The sequence below is a fragment of the Myxocyprinus asiaticus genome, chromosome 42, assembly GCF_019703515.2.
Source record: "Myxocyprinus asiaticus isolate MX2 ecotype Aquarium Trade chromosome 42, UBuf_Myxa_2, whole genome shotgun sequence".
NCBI lineage: Eukaryota > Metazoa > Chordata > Actinopteri > Cypriniformes > Catostomidae > Myxocyprinus > Myxocyprinus asiaticus.
In genome coordinates this window covers 35720533-35737776 of record NC_059385.1, presented here as the reverse complement: position 1 = coordinate 35737776, position 17244 = coordinate 35720533, and the positions used below count along the sequence as shown (strand labels likewise).

At 39.1% G+C, this 17244-nt stretch overlaps 1 protein-coding gene across 2 annotated transcripts in view; it reads right to left on the bottom strand.

Annotated features, from left to right (window-relative positions):
* The window catches only part of LOC127432325 (bifunctional 3'-5' exonuclease/ATP-dependent helicase WRN-like), a 71389-nt gene that overhangs the window by 49259 nt on the left and 4886 nt on the right, over window positions 1-17244 (bottom strand). For both annotated transcript variants that reach the window (XM_051683224.1, XM_051683226.1), the window contains exons 5-7: window positions 15197-15345; window positions 717-866; window positions 589-634 (exon numbers count right to left, since the gene is read on the bottom strand). In XM_051683224.1, coding sequence (XP_051539184.1) covers window positions 589-634; window positions 717-866; window positions 15197-15345 — 345 coding nt within the window. The remainder of the gene's footprint in view (window positions 1-588; window positions 635-716; window positions 867-15196; window positions 15346-17244) is intronic.

Below are 17244 nucleotides of genomic sequence, written 5' to 3'. Positions count from 1 at the left end.
ATCAAGTATTCTATAAACAAACTAATCTCTAATATGACTGGATGAGTCAATGTGAGCCCACTTTGAACATTCTTCAGAACAAATCTATTCCCCCCACTTAAGAAAAACAATGTGTTTAATAGGGGCCTTTAGCCCAAATACTATCCTTTCACTTACTGGACAGTTATTGACAGTAATTTAATGACCTTAAACAAAACTGAAAATTATAAATAAGTATGTTGTCTCAAAATAAATTTGATAATTTCCAGGATATTCATTAGCTACATACATTTTAAACATTTTAAGAAATAATAAAAATTAGATAATTAAAACAAACATTAAGGCCCAAACATACTCTACGCAAGTACGTGAAATGGATTTTAATTGTAAAATTAATACATGTAATAACAGCAGAAGATACATCTCTGCTCACTTCGCCCCCTTAAAAACATAGCAGAGTGACCTGGAAGCAAAACGTATAGGGACCCATGTACTAGAACATCTGTCAATCAATCAGAATCAAGCATTCAACAGACCCGTGGTATAAACATAAGTAAATTCCACTACCAGTACAACAAACCATGTAAACAAGAGAATAACTGATCTCACCAGACATCGTGATTTCCTGTAGTTTCTGATAAATGAGCAATCCAGTCTGTTAGGAAATATAATGGCATATCTGAATGAAGCAAACATAGTTAATGTTCTGATATGTGAAATCTTTTATTTAGACTCACGTAAGCGTCTATGGCAGCATATCTCTTCTGCTCTTCTGTCAGATTAAACTCATCCCAGTTACTGCAGCGCACGAGTTTGTCTTTAAACAGCTGCTTCTTTAACAAGTGCTTCGCCAGTCCATCCAAACTCCACTTCTCACTACATTTCAGCTGAGTACAACACAAACATGATCCAACTGGTCACATTTCATTTTTGTAGCATGTGATTTCATCATTATCACTCTAATAGGGTTTCAGACCGTGCTTAAAAAAACTGTTAATATTGTTTTTATTTTATTTGTTTGAATATCTGAGGTTGATGTGCCTCACTGACTAATCATATTTTAAAGGAAGCAAGTATTTTCCTATATTTGGAAGGTCATTAAATCAAGATGCATGTAATTTTTCATGACATTTCACACCAGCATTAAAAAAATAGTGCAGTATCTGAACTCTGACATTTAACAAAACTTCTAGACATAGTAAGAGAGAAATGCTGATATAACGCACCTCTCTTCAACACCCCACATAAATTTAGGTATCATTCATGTCTGTAGCACAATTGGTGCAGGATGAATTGCATGCTTAAATTTAATTCTTAGGATTAGAGGTTTGTTCATATCACTATGAGCAATAGAGAACAACAGTGCCAGAAGTAAGAATCGCATTCATGCTCTCCATAGGGGAACTGATTTTTAACTTTAACTAATTAACCTATAAAGACAGACCTTCCGTGAGCTCCAAAGTTGTTAAGGGATGGTATATTTTTTTCTCTTGAAACCATCGGTCCACAAAAATTCAACTTAATAACAGAATTTCTGGCTAAGAACTACACTACCCATTAGGGATGCTCCTATCAGAATTTTTAAAGCTGATACCGATTATCCATTTTCTTGTCATCTGATCAGCCAAAACTATCATTTAACCTTTTTATCAGGAGCTCTATCACAACGGGTTATTTGTAAGCTTTCTGCTCACTGTCATGGTTAATTCAATTTTCCTGCTGGTAATATCATAGCTGTTGCCTTGTTTTTGCTGAAAAAAAATACTGTAGGCTTGTTAATTCAAACAAAAACAAAAAAAATATATATTATTTTTAAAATGTTTTTCAATATTCCTTAAAAACAAGTTAACAAGACTTACACAAAATATTCTCTACATTAGAATGACAAATTGAAGTTGGACTGACAACCCATAGGTGCAATTAAACTTATAGCAGAAGTACATAAATTCTGCGCCACCAAACGGGATTGCAAAAATTAAACTTTGTTTTCAAAACAGTTCTGAATATGCTCCCCATCTGCCACTGGTCAAACAAATTGATTGGCCCACCCCCAACTCACACCATTGGTTGAGTAACATTGTTGGGGCGGGTCTAAGCAGATCACATTAAACAAACAGAGACATTTTCAAAGCACCAGAGAAACACAGTGCTTACCGTTTCAAAGAAAATTAACCTATCAATGGCTTATTTACAGTTGTCTCTGCATTTTAAGCTGGGATAGAAGAAAGTTTTTTAACACAGAAAAAGACATACTTCAGCTTTAATGTGACAGTTTTGGTTATTTATTGTCACTGTTTAATTTAATTATTGTTATTCAGTATTTTAATACTTTTTTCAACAATGCATCACATTGTAGTTTCTATAAATAATCCCCATCCATGAATTGTCTGTGTCACTCTACTTTCTCCTCTCCACCAACAGCTGGTGTGTGGTGAGCGTACTGGCGCACTATGGCTGCCGTCACATCATCCAGGTGGATGCTGCACACTGGTGGTTGTTGAGGAGATTCCCCGTCACTGTGTAAAGTGCTTTGAGTGTAGTGTCAGAAATGTGCTATATAAATGTGACATTCATTTATTCATATTTATAAACATGCTCCCTGCCTTCGCATTTTGTTACATGCTGGAAATATTAGTTTTCAAGTGAAAGTTAGCTTTCACTTGTTCCCGCTGGAGCTTTATTGAGGGTAACACACACTCTCATATGAGTGGAGAAATAGCACGTCTGGGGACTGAACAGGTGCTACTATTAATGCTGTTTGCTCGTGAGTTTTTCAATAAAGATTTTTGAATAATACCTCATCTTGTAATTTGTATTATTATTATGATGTCTATGCCCGGCAGAGACCGAAGACAAAAAAAGGCAGCTTTACAGGATGCGCCACTTTACCTTTGCAGTGTTGTGTGTGAAACACCATATACACAAGCCTTTTATATTTGTCATGTAGCATCTGGACCAATCAGACACACAATTATTCATTATTTAATGAATAATCCAACAGACGTCTCAAGACAGTAACAAGCAAAGGTCCAAGTAGGCCCAAGCAGACTCCGAGATGTCTGCTCTCCCACTAATCATTATCAGCTCTTACTCCCCCTTTGCTGACACTGGTCCAGCAACTAGTGGACCTCAGAGACATTCCAGGTGGGGGAAGGTAGCCACATGCAAAAGCAAAGGAATGTGGAAGAGAAGAAACTCACTCCATTCCCCCATAGGAAAGACACATAAAGCCCATAAAACAGACTTTTCTTCATTAATTTATAGACAAACTGTTATATAAATGAACATGCCTATCCTCAGGACATTGTGTGTAGGATTATTACTGTCTCGTATAGTGTCTTTTGTACTGTATACCGTTTTGTGCATGCTTTATGACAGAACCACTAAATAATGTAAAATGATTGGTATCATGCTTCCTATCAAATGAATCCTTGTGTGATGCCCTAAACATTGGAGAATAGCACCCCCTTATAGCATGCATTGTACGCTTGTTATATTAATCAGAGCATAAAGGGGCATAAACTGCTAGCCTACTCCAATCATGCAAATGAGTCAGCTTCCAAACAAAGGAACTTTTCCTGCTGGAAAATTGCACCTTTCTCATTGATCAAGCCAAACTCCAGAGAAGTGACCTACCTCAGGAGTTAAAGGGCACTGTTGGAGTGACCCCCTCCTCTCTTTCTCTCTTCCCTCTTCTCTTTCTCCCTTCTGCTCATGGTTGCTGCTCGTGTGGGACCGGAAAAACCCGGTCCGACCGCGAGGTCGCAGGCCGGCAGGCCTCAAACACATCAAGCCATGTGTAACTTCCTCGACCATAACAGAGTCAAACTAACACCGCAAGTTCATCATCATTTCTTCATTCAACGCAGATGAAATTGATTGCAACTTCAACACCATCGACTCAAGGAACCATCAAGACTTTCTCCTGAGACTGCATCCGTGCGCTCTCTCAACCGCCAAGGCATTGCAAGTATCGTACAATTAACTAACTAAACAGAGGTTTAGTATAAGCTGTGAACCACTTTGTTAACAAAGGTGCTTTGAAGTAAGAAACTGATGGTTCTTTCAGATGGTTAAATGACTCTTTTCATAGCTTCATTCCCATGTTCTGTTCCGGTTTCATTCACTTTCACTTTTCCATTTCCCATGTATGCATGATTTGTGTGTATGTGTTTGTTTAGATTAGTTATGGGTTCGTGATTTAGTTAAATAAAGCTTTTGTGTACACTCTTGTGAGTTGATTCTGGTCTGCTTGTAAATCAATGTCAATTTAACGATTTGAACACAGCTACATGCTAAGAGTTATTTTTCTGTGGCCACGAAAAATATCCTTTCTGAGAGTTGATAGACGATCAATACTGAGTGTTCGCTGGACAAACAGATTAATTGATTGTAATGTTAATTCAGCTACATCAAGTTAATTCTATTAACTGATCCAAATATTTATAATTAATTATAACGAGTTATGATTAATTATTCATATTTCCATTTTAAAGATCATTTGACTTTTCATCCCTGTTTTAAAAGATTTCACTTCAAAGCTGTACCTAAATATGTGTAATATTATTTTCAATAAGCAATGTGAAGAATATTACTCCAATAAGAGAATGAATCATAATTCCCTTATTAAAGCTAATTCCTTACAATAGAAATTGTGAGCGGATACAACGAGATGTTGTATTACAATTTTAATGGTGGAGAATTTTATTCAGACAAATAATCTAGTTATTTGTCATTTATCTCATTTATAAAGGTTGTCGAACGCGACTAATTCCATTATAAATTTCCTTACATAATAATGTAAAATAAGGACAGTTTAATTTAATTCCTAGCTCACACATACTGTTTCCCTACATATAATGGTGGAGGTACGTGGGCACTTTAACCCATCTCATGTACATTTATACTACCAAATTCGCTACAGTCACACCTCTCACACTGCATCGTTCTTAACTGCTGAATCAAGTTTGTTGTCTTACAACATTTGGCCAGTGTTCCCCACACTCTTGCGATGCTATAATAGTGACGCTGAAGTCTGAAAGGAGCTGCAACCTGGGTGATCGGTTTATGAGTTTGGCCAAATTATTAGACCACTGTTCGAGTCATAGGAAGTTAATATAGGCTGATGCTGATCGATGGCTGATTGATCCAGATTAAATATATATAAAATATATTGTTTAAATACATATCAGTATTTTTATATTTTTCATTTACATTGTCATTCGCAATGCTTCATGGGATTGTAGTTCATTCCCTCATGAGAGACGTTAAATGCACAGTCTTGTATCTTTGTGTTTTTGTCTGATTTTCAAACACTTTTTTACTTGGTTGTGATTTAACTCGGAGCTTGTTGTTTTGGTTCATGGCTTAAAACACTTCTACGAAGGGTTTGATGAATTCCCAGTGGAAGAGATTAATGGGAAAAACACTTCCAGACGGGTTTCGCTCTATTGTTAACAGTGTACTTAACGGAGTCATGACATGAGGGATCAAATTTTCCTTGATCTTTTAACATATTTAACAGAGGTCACTGTATTATAAAATATATACTGTAAGTTTCAGAACTCAAAGCTGCAACTTCACTGTAAAAAGAGCATTTGTTGAAACCAAGCTCAGGGCTCCAGACTGCAACTAAAACGGTCGCAAATGTGACCAAAAATAATTTATTGCGACTATAATTTAAAATCTAGTCACCATTGGTGACAGTCGGGTTGTGTGCGTTCATATGCGGTTTCATCAGATATCATCTTGTGAGTTATTGAATACATCTTTTGAACACGCACCAGTGTGTCTCACGCCACTTTTCACCCGTTCCGTTTCTGATGAGCTCGCTGCACCGCACACAACAACAAACCCAGCGCGAGAGAGTCGTGACCAAATGATTCTTTTGAACTGGATCTTTTTCATGAATCACCCGAAAAGAACTGAGTGTTTGAACTCAGGAACTAAGGTTAACAGTTTTAATCAGAGGCTGTGTCTCGTTTGGAAGGCTGCGTCCTCCGGAGGTCGCATTTGTCGGAAGCATATGTCAGAGGCTGTTTCGTTTCAGAAAAGTGAGTAGGACACTTCGAATGCAGCCTTTGAATGCAACTTTCTTTCACGGGAATTCGGAGGATGCATGAGGTGTATCCTTCGTGGGCACTCACAACCCAAAATTCTTTGCTTCAACGGAAATGTCTAAAAAACAATTATGCCAATTTGCCCATAAATATGATGTTCAAACGCAAGGAATGTTAATTCCCAAGTTGAAGTACCTCAGTAGATGGGTGCAGAGTATATAATATGTATAATTATATTAATATATAATTAAAATAAATTATTAGACTAAAAGTACAACTGTAAAATCTATTTTCTTTTCTCTTTACATCATTATAACTCTCCTAAAATTTACCTCATACATTCCCTTCCAGAGGGACTTTGTTCCCTTCTCAAAGCGCTCATGCTTGTTAAAGAGTGGCGTGCTGTCATAGCAACCATGTTACGTTCCATTTCCGTTTGTCCTATGAAGGCTGTCTCGTTTAAACGAGATTTGTTTAAAGGAGGACACTCGGTATACTGCAGCCTTCAAAGGACGCGTCCTACCTAGCATGCAGCCTTCCAAACGAGACACAGCCTCAGATTCACTATCTCAGCGAACCAGCCGTGAGCGAGCTCACAACTGGGAGCGCAAACATTTCAAAATAAGAGTCCCATGTGTATTTCGGGCTTCTTTACAATGAAAAGTGCCGTATTGTGTACCACTTTTTTTTCTCCTGGTAATTATTGATTGGGATTGGAGTAGCACAATAAACTGTATCTGGGATTTCTTTTAATTTGCACTCTTGTAGTCTCTGTGTCTGGGCCATCTGGTAACAGTAAAAGACTAAGGCAATATTGTAAAACAATTTATATACTGATATATATACAGTTGTATTAAGGAGCACAATACTTGTTGACCCCTCTCCAAACGTAGCGCTTATGGTTGTGACCTCTATTTTGGTCTCGTCACTCCAAATTACAGTGTGCCAGAAGCTGTGAGGCATGTCAAGGTGTTGTCGGGCATATTGTAACCAGGCTTTTTTGTGGCATTGTCTTCTTTCTGGCAATTCGACCATGCAGCTATTTTTTGTTCAAGTATCGTCGTATTGTGCTCCTTGAAACAACCACACTGTCTTTTTCCAGAGCAGCCTTGTATTTCTCCTGAGGTTACCTGTGGGCTTTTCTTTGTATTCTGAACAATTCTTCTGGCAGTTGTGGCTGAAATCTTTCTTGGTCTACCTGACCTTGGCTTTGTAAGAGATCCCCGAATTTTCCACTTCTTAATAAGTGATTGAACAGTACTGACTGGCATTTTCAAGGCTTTGGATATCTTTTTATATCCTTTTCCATCTTTATAAAGTTCCATTATCTTGTTACACAGGTCTTTTGACAGTTCTTTTCTGCTCCCCATGGCTCAGTATCTAGCCTGCTCAGTGCATCCACGTGAGAGCTAACAAACTCATTGACTATTTATACACAGACACTAATTGCAATTTAAAAAGCCACAGGTGTGGGAAATTAACCTTTAATTGCCATTTAAACCTGTGTGTGTCACCTTGTGTGTCTGTAACAAGGCCAAACATTCAAGGGTATGTAAACTTTTGATCAGGGCCATTTGGGTGATTTCTGTTACCATTATGATTTAAAAAGGAGCTAAACAACTATGTGATAATAAATGGCTTCATATGATCAATATCCTTAAATAAAAGACAGTTGCATGATCAGTCATATTTTCAAAATCAATGCCAAAATGTCTGCCAGGGTATGCAAACTTTTGAGCACAACTATATTTTATATTTTATGATTAGATAGATAGATAGATAGATAGATAGATAGATATGAGATCAAGCTTTTGACACTTAGGACAATTGAGGGACTTGTTCACAACTATTACACAAGGTGGAAACATTCATTGATGCTCAAGAAGACAAACTACTATATGCATATTACACTATGTAATGATCTGTAATGTAGATTGTGAAGAGCAGTATTAAATTAAAAAAATATTTTCTCTCTTATATTTGTATGCATTATGAAAGGGGTGTGAACATTTATGAGACAAAAGGGAATGCAAACGTATCTTCTCAACTATATAATCTATACTGTTTATTAAACCTCAGATCATTGGGTTATCAACTGTCTTTCTTCTGCTTTCTATCTTGTTTCTGAACAGCAATCTAAATCGAGCAATTCTGTAATTTGGTGACTAAAAACAGCCATTTGGCTCCTTATTGTTTGTTTAGGAGCCAATGGCTCCTTAGTCGTTTTTTTAGTCTGGAGCCCTGAAGCTGCCAAAACAACACTTTCTCTACTTCCTCCACATTTTGATTTCACACGGTGGTAGACATTTGAATCTGACCACCTCCAACAAAACGTCAACACCTTCTTTACCTTATTTTTTTTTTTTTATTATTAAAATTTTTATTGATTCCATTCAACAAATTAAATAAACATAACAGAAAATCCAGAATCAAATTATATAAAATCAAACCCTTCCCCACGAACATCTCCCACCCGACACAAACACGCACCGCAGTAGTCATAAATATTTAGAAACATGAAAAATAAAAATAAAAATACAAAAAAGTATACTTCAAAAAACAAGAAAATTGCACACACATTTAAAACTAGAGATTCCTCTCCACTACCCCTCCCAGAGAGCCTTCCAAAAAGGCCAAACATCTGCCCAATTTCCTATCAAATAACCCCAGACTGCCCAACCTTCTATACGACGACATCTCAAATGCCGCTACCCTGTCCATCTCCATGCACCACTCTCGAAATGAGGGCGCTCCAGCCGACTTCCATCTCCTGAGAATAACCCAACTGCCGATCATAACACTGGCCAGGACCCAATTCTTCATAAACTTATTCCCTATATTAATGACCGCCCCATCGCCTAAAATAAAGAGTCTGGGGCAAAATTAAATTTGAGTGCCCAATACGTCACACATAAAACTCTGAACCCTCAACCAAAATTCTTGAATCTTAACAAACCACCGAAAAATATCTTCTGATTGGCATCGCCAGCAGGTGGGTGTGACTTTAAGACCAAGCCTATACAATCTAGAGGGGGTCCAATAGAATTGATGTAAAATCTTAAATTGCATAAGGCGCCCCTTTACATCTCTAGATGTTTTACGTTTTTTAGAATCCTAGCCCACACTCCCTCCTCCAATACCAAGTTTAAATCTTTCTCCCATAATCTCGAGAGAAGCTGAAGCTCCGTCCCCCAGACTCTGAATTAGCAGGGAGTAATACACTGATGCCTCATGACCTTTTCCAAAAGCAGTAATCACCACTCCCAGAGTATCTGCCGCTTTAGGGGGGTGTATGCTACTCCCAAAAATAGAACAGAGCAGGTGGCACAGCTGTAAATACCTAAAGAACTGAGACATGGGAATCCCAAAATGTTGAACCATATTTTCAAAGGATCTCAACACTCCACTTTCATATAGGTCACTGAGCGTATTAACCTCCCTCACAATCCACTCTGTCCAGCAGAGAGGGGACTTATTAATACATAATTTTGGGTTAAGCCATATGATCGAGGCATCATTTAAATAAATGTCCGAATTAAACACTCTGTACACTTTTGTCCATACCGAGTGCAAATGCGAGATAACGGGGTGTGACTTAACTTCTCTGGTTAGTTTGATAGAAAGGCTTTGTTAATGGTAAAATAGGGACAAGAACTTCCTGTTCAAGACAAAACAAGGAAGGGGCTCCCTCAGGTGGGAGTGACCAATGAGCCAAGTGTCTGAGTCCGAATGCATAATAATAAAACAAAATCTTGTGTAGGCTAAGCCCACCTTTGTCAATCGGCCTATATAACTTACTGAAATGTAATCTGGAACGTTTACCATTCCAAATGAAGGACTTCACTATGCTATCAAATTGCTTGAAATAAGAGAGGGGGACATCTATTGGGAGAGAATGTAGCAGGTAGCTGAATTTTGGAATACAATTCATTTTAATAACATTAACCTTCCAAATCATAGATAAATGTAATGAAGCCCACCTGCCCACATCGCTCAAAAACCTTTTTATCAAAGGGTCAAAATTAACCAACTAAATCAGACAAATTTGCTGGGAATAAAATACCCAAATACTTAATACCCTGTTTGGGCCACTGGAAGGCGCCAGGCTGAAAAGCCGTTACCGGGCAGTACGCTGTCAGAGCCAAGGCTTCGGATTTAGACCAATTCACTCTGTAACCCAAGAACTTAGAAAAGGAATTAATAATTCTGTGGAGGCAAGGCACAGATCTAGTAGGGTCGGAGACAAATAATAAAATATCATCTGAGTACAGCAAAAGCTTATGCGCCATGCCTCCCGCCACCACCCCTGGAAAATCTTCTTCTTTTCTTATCGTGGCTGCTAATGGTTCCAGGGCAAGACAGAACAATAAGGGGGAAAGAGGGCAACCCTGCCAGGTGCCCCTATCCAGAGTAAAATAATCTGAAATTAATCCATTCGTTTGAACCGCCGCTACAGAGTGTCTATAAAGTAACTTAATCCATCCAATAAAAGTATTCCCAAACCCGTACATTTCCAAAATCTTAAAAAGATAATCCCATTCTACCATTTCAATCACCTTTTCGGCGTCAAGTGAGATGGCAGCGACCAGAATCTGATCATTCGCCACTGCCCACATGACATTAATGAAATGCCTAATGTTATCAGTAGAGTTACGGCCCCGAATAAACCCCACCTGATCTATAAGTGATGTCATAACTTTACTTAATCAGTTAGCCAAAATGTTTGACAATATTTTAACGTCAAGCTGGATCAGGTAAATTGGATGTTAACTCTTACACTCGCTTGGATCTTTTTCCTTTTTAAGAATCAGAATGAATCCAGGCTTGTGTCATGGTTGGCGGAAGCTTTACATTCTTTAATGATTCCGTATAAACTTATAGCAAAAGTGGATTTTTTAATTACCTCGCCAAGCTCCTCCAAGGTTATCTCAGAATCAAAAGAATTCCTTTGCTCAGTCGTCAGTTTTCTAATATCCTCATCAGTAGACGAAGACGTGTAACTATAGAGAGCAAGATAGAATTCAGTAAAAGCATTATTAATATCAATGGCTGAGGTAAATATTTCACCACCAGCAGATTTCACAGAGGGAATGGTTCCCTGCTTTGTCCCCCAACTCAAACTATGAGTCTTGCCCTGAATAGCCAAAACTCCACCTTCCGCGACAAAATAGAATTATATCTGTATTTCAATCAGGTCAATTCCCTGAGGCTATTAGACGACATTTGGCGCTTCAGCTCTGCCTCGGCACTTTTAAAATTCCCTTCAAATTCCACGAGTTCTCGTGCTTTGGATTTTTTGGTGAATGAGGCATATTGTATGATCCGACCCAAAAGAACCGCCTTAAGTGCCTCCCAAGCCACGTCCCCAGAGGATACTGAGGGCCATTTGGTCTCCATATAGACACTGATTTCAGTCTTTAGCATTTGTTGGAATTCATGATTTTGCAAAAGGGATACATTAAAGCGCCAACTATATGATTTCTTTTTCTCCGTATGTGGCAACACCTCTAAACACACCATGGCGTGATCTGAGACTAAAATGTTTCCAATTGAGCAATCAACAACAGATGAAACGAGGGACTTCGATATATAAAAAAATCTATTCTAGAGTAAATCTTATGGACTGATGAAAAAAAAATTATAGTCCCTACCAGATGGGTTCAAAAGTCTCCAAATATCTGTAAGACCAAGATTTTTACACATCCTGTGAATCGTCAATGTTGCTTTAGAAGGCTTGCACACTTTTGCCTCACTATGATCAAGGACTGAGTCCACAAAAGATTAAAGTCTCCTCCCAATATTATATCATGAGGGGTGCGCCAGCGGCTTGCGACATCCCTTCATGATCTATAAAAAAGCCCTGATCATCAACATTAGGTGCATTAATATTCGCCAGAATAAGACTTTGTCCCTGAATTTCAACTAAAACAATAATGATTCTTCCTAATTTATCTTTACTCTGAGACATTTGAATTGTAGATGTTTACTTAGTGCAATGACTCCCCTGCTCTTACTCGAGCCAGCACTATAAAAAAAATTAAAAAAAATGCCCACCCCATATCTTTCCAAATTTTTCAGCTTCCTGGGGAGAAAGGCACACCTACGAGAACCCCCATGACAACTTTGCCGTCGGATTACTCAAGTCCGGTGTTTCTATACAAATTTTGTGAGACAGAATTACACAGCAAAAGATAATCTATAAAACAAACTTCAGCCAATTGGCAGAATAAACACAAAGAGTGTGTAGATTCATCCATAAAACTGTCCTGAAGGTGTGTTACTCTACAAAATAAGCTCCAACCACTAGGCAGAACCAGCACAAAAAAAGCACACAGATTCTTCAAACAGTCAAGCAAATGTTTAGTGGGCCGGTCCACTCGGCTGCAAAGTGAGTACCACAAGATGACTTAACATCTATTCTCAATTTGGCCAGGAATATCAGTTAAAAAGACGATCTTCCGTTGATGTACAAGTTTCTTGCATTCCTTGAATCGATTACGTTTCTCTCGTCGAATTCGCAAAGTCTAGGAATAAGAAAATGCTGTGATTTTTTCTAAGAAAGCCTTCCTTTACTCCTCGCCTCGTGTAACACAAGATCTTTATCAGATGATCTCAGAAATTTGGCCAGAATTGACCAGGCCTGCCTCCCTCCATGGATCTCCGAGGTGGAACCCTGTGAGCCCGCTCGATTTCCAGCTTATGGCCTGCTATGTCGAGCAGATTCGGAAGGAGCCCATCTAGAAATTTCACCATATCCTGTGCTTCTTCGCCTCAGGAATTCCGACGAAATGGACGTTACTCTGCCGGCTACGGTTCTCCATGTCCTCCAATTTCTCCCAGACACGCTCAAAATCCACCTTGGTTGCTAGCGGATAGCAGATAATTCCCTCTCCGATGACTCCAGATAATCAATCCATTTCTCGACATCCCCCACACTTTTAACCATCTCAGTGAACTTTGCTTCCATGGCAGTGATCGATCGACGTATCACCGCAAGATCCTCCAAGTCAGCAATGACCTTCGTCAGCACTGCCGACATGTTCAGCATCTCTCACCGCATTTCCCACACTTCGACTAAATCGACTCCCTGGCTCGCAGCCTGCTCGGGGCTTCAACTTGAGCACATAAGTGTTTTTTAATGTCTCCAGAGCCCGAGGATTATGAATTCTTTGACATATTGTCCTCCTAGAACAGTTATGGAACAGAGTGTATCGAATCTCACCAGTTTATGTCATTAAAAGTGTTAAAATTAGCAAAGTGCATAGAGCTCGCCGTTCACACGTCCGATCCTCGCATGGTGTCACGACACTCTCCTACTTTACCTTATTCTTTCCGTAGCCCAGCCCAGTAGCAGTGAGATGACAAGGAAAGAGCAGCTCAGTCAAGAGCAGAGAGTCAATCAGAACAGTGAGCGTTTACTGTCAAGTCTTAAAGGAGAAGCAGCACCAAAACAGAGCGTTTCTGACAGAGGGACAGAATGAGGGTGAAAATGATCATGTTTTACAAATATATGATTTACTACTATTACAAGTGAACCTCAAGGAACATATTCAAATAAAAAAGCATGTCATGACCCCTTTAAAGGAATAATTCAAGTATTCACCCAAAAATAAATCATTTACTCACCCTCATGTTCTTCCAAACTCACATGACTTACTTTCTTCCGTGGAACACAAAAGGAGAGGTTAGGCAGAATATTAGCCTCAGTCACCATTCTCTATCATGGTATGGACCAAACAAAATCTATGAAAGTGAATAGTGACAGAGGGTAACATTCATATGGATTTGGAAACATCATGAGAGTGAGTGAATGATGATCCTTTTTAGTTAAACTAACAGTTTAGTAAACACCAGGGTTGCACGGAATATCGGTGCTACGGTAGTATCGCGATACTTAAGCTTCAAAATACTGGTGGTTCCACAGTATTTTTTTTAAACTGTTGTACCGTTCATACATAAAACCTTCATTTGAATCAGACCTATAATGTAGTCTTTTCAAGTGGCGTCCCCTTCACGCAGTGCCCTTTAAGAGCACAAAATGCTCTCTAGAATTGGCCCCTTATATGGTATTGTTAGTTTTTCAATGTGTGGTTTACCCATGCTTCAAACACACACATCTGAATCCTTGTGCAGTCGTGTCTCCTAATAGATAATATGGATTGTTTTTAAAAATAGGAGAGTGAGAAGATTTTTAAAAAACACAATTCACGTAAACTGAGATTTGGAATTATTTTGGGTTTTGACTGATGAGACAGGGAAAACCCATCTGCCGTAAATGTCTACCGAGATTTCAAGCCAAAGGGGGAAACACCAGCAACCTTATTAAACAACTTTGGTCACATCCCACTGCTTTTGCAGAATACACATGGGTTAGTGCCACTTCATTTAACCTAAACGCTTTATCATAACATTTAAATATTTACTGTTTTTCTAAAAAAAAAATCTAACGTTGCTCATTTATTTTTTCCAATTACAAATGCATGGTGGCGGTAACCTCGCACTTATGATCAGGGCTGCGTTTCCCAAGAGCACAGTAAGCCAAAGTAGATTGCAGAAACCATCACACAAAAATGGTCTCTATACAATCACCTTAAGTTGAAACAGAGCCCAGATCGGTTTGATCACATCCTTAAGCCGTGCGATAAACCGGTGTGTGTGTAATCTGCATTCGCGCTGCTGTTTACCAAGTGAGAAGGGCTGAAGCGGTTGTAATAATGAAACAGTTCCTCAAAACAGTCTTTTCAATGTATGTTACCAACATTCAAATAATTACAGAAATAATGAAATAAAAGTTTAAAGCTTTTAAAGTTGATGCAGCAATTTATTTTTATTTTTTTTTACATCAAACTAACAATGCAGTTGGTAACAAGATTGTCTATTTTAGCCTTCACCCAGTTCATCCATCAGTTATTTTCACCACTTCTGGAGCAACAAGTGGAATAACTAGTTTCTAAGAACCACTATGACAAACTGTGTTAAGAATTAACACACTATCGTGTGGTATCGTGATACTACTTGGTACTGTGATACTTTAGCTGGTAGAGTATCAGTAAAATAAGAGTGGTGACAACCCTAGTAAACACTACTAATAAAAGAGTCACACACAACATCATATTACTATTGGTGATTAAACATTTATAAATATTGAGAGAACTTACCGTTTCATTTGCCAGATCAGACAGCTCAACAATATTCTTAAGTTTGATGTCATAATCAGATAAAAGCTTCCACTTGTCTCCCTCAATCCCCACACCAACTTTCATGATGTTCTCATCTTCCAGAAACATCTTTAGGCCAGGAGGAAATCCTGAGACATGATGAGACACACAAGCAGATAATGATTTAAAACTGAATTCTTAATGACAGACAGACTGCGTGTGTTTGAGCTCACCTAACAGAGAGGAGATGTGGACCAGAAAGCCCACCTGACAGAGAGATCTGGAACATACAGCCCACCTGACAGATGTGGAACAGATATCCCAACTGACAGAGAAATCTGGAACAGATGGCCCATCTGACAGTGAGATCTGGAACAGATGGCCCATCTGACAGAGAGATCTGGAACAGATGGCCCATCTGACAGAGAGATCTGGAACAGATGGCCCATCTGACAGTGAGATCTGGAACAGATGGCCCATCTGACAGTGAGATCTGGAACAGATGGCCCATCTGACAGTGAGATCTGGAACAGATGGCCCACCTGATGGAGATATGTGGAACAGATAGCCCACCTGATATAGAGATGTGGAACAGATTGACCACCTGATATAGAGATGTGGAACAGATAGCCCACCTGATATAGAGATGTGGAACAGATAGCCCACCTGATATAGAGATGTGGAACAGATAGCCCACCTGACAGAGATACAGTTGTGCTCAAAAATTTGCATACCCAGGCAGACATTGTGAGATTTTGGCATTGATTTTGAAAATATGACTGATCGTGTCTTTTATTTAAGGATAGTGATCATATGAAGCCATTTATCATCAAATAGTTATTTGGCTCCTTTTTAAATCATATTGATAACAGAAATCACCCAAATGGCCCTGATCAAAAGTTTACATACCCTTGAATGTTTGGCCTTGTTACAGACACACAAGGTGACACACACAGGTTTAAATGGCAATTAAAGGTTAATTTCCCACACCTGTGGCTTTTTAAATTGCAATTAGTGCCCGTGTATAAACAGTCAATGAGTTTGTTAGCTCTCACATGGATGCACTGAGCAGGCTAGATACTGAGCCATGGGGAGCAGAAAAGAACTGTCAAAAGACCAGCATAACAAGGTAATGGAACTTTATAAAGATGGAAAAGGATATAAAAAGATATCCAAAGCCTTGAAAATGCCAGTCAGTACTGTTCAATCACTTATTAAGAAGTGGAAAATTTGGGGATCTCTTACCAAGCCAAGGTCAGGTAGACCAAGTAAGATTTCAGCCACAACTGCCAGAAGAATTGTTCGGATACAAAGAAAAACCCACAGGTAACCTCAGGAGAAATACAGGCTGCTCTGGAAAAAGACGGTGTGGTTGTTTTAAGGAGCATAATACGACGATACTTGAACAAAAATTAGCTGCATGGTCGAGTTGCCAGAAAGAAGCCTTTACTGTGCCAATGCCACAAAAAAGCCTGGTTACAATATGCCCGACAACACCCTGACATGCCTCACAGCTTCTGGCACACTGTAATTTGGAGTGACGAGACCAAAATAGAGCTTTACAGTCACAACCATAAGCGCTATGTTTGGAGAGGGGTCAACAAGGCCTATGGTGAAAAGAATACCATCCTCACTGTGAAGCATGGTGGTGGCTCACTGAAGTTTTGGGGGTGTGTGAGCTCTAAAGGCACGGGGAATCTTGTGAAAATTGATGGAAAGATGAATGCAGCACCTTATCAGAAAATACTGGCAGACAATTTGCATTCTTATGCACGAAAGCTGCGCATGGGACACTCTTGGACTTTCCAGCATGACAATGACCCTAAGCACAAGGCCAAGTTGACCCTCCAGTGGTTACAGCAGAAAAAGGTGAATGTTCTAGAGTGGCCATCACAGTCTCCTGACCTTAATATCGTCGAGCCACTCTGGGGAGATCTCAAACGTGTGGTTCATGCAAGACGACCAAAGACTTTGCATGACCTGGAGGCATTTTGCCAAGACGAATGGGCAGCTATACGACCTGCAAGAATTTGGGGCCTCATAGACAA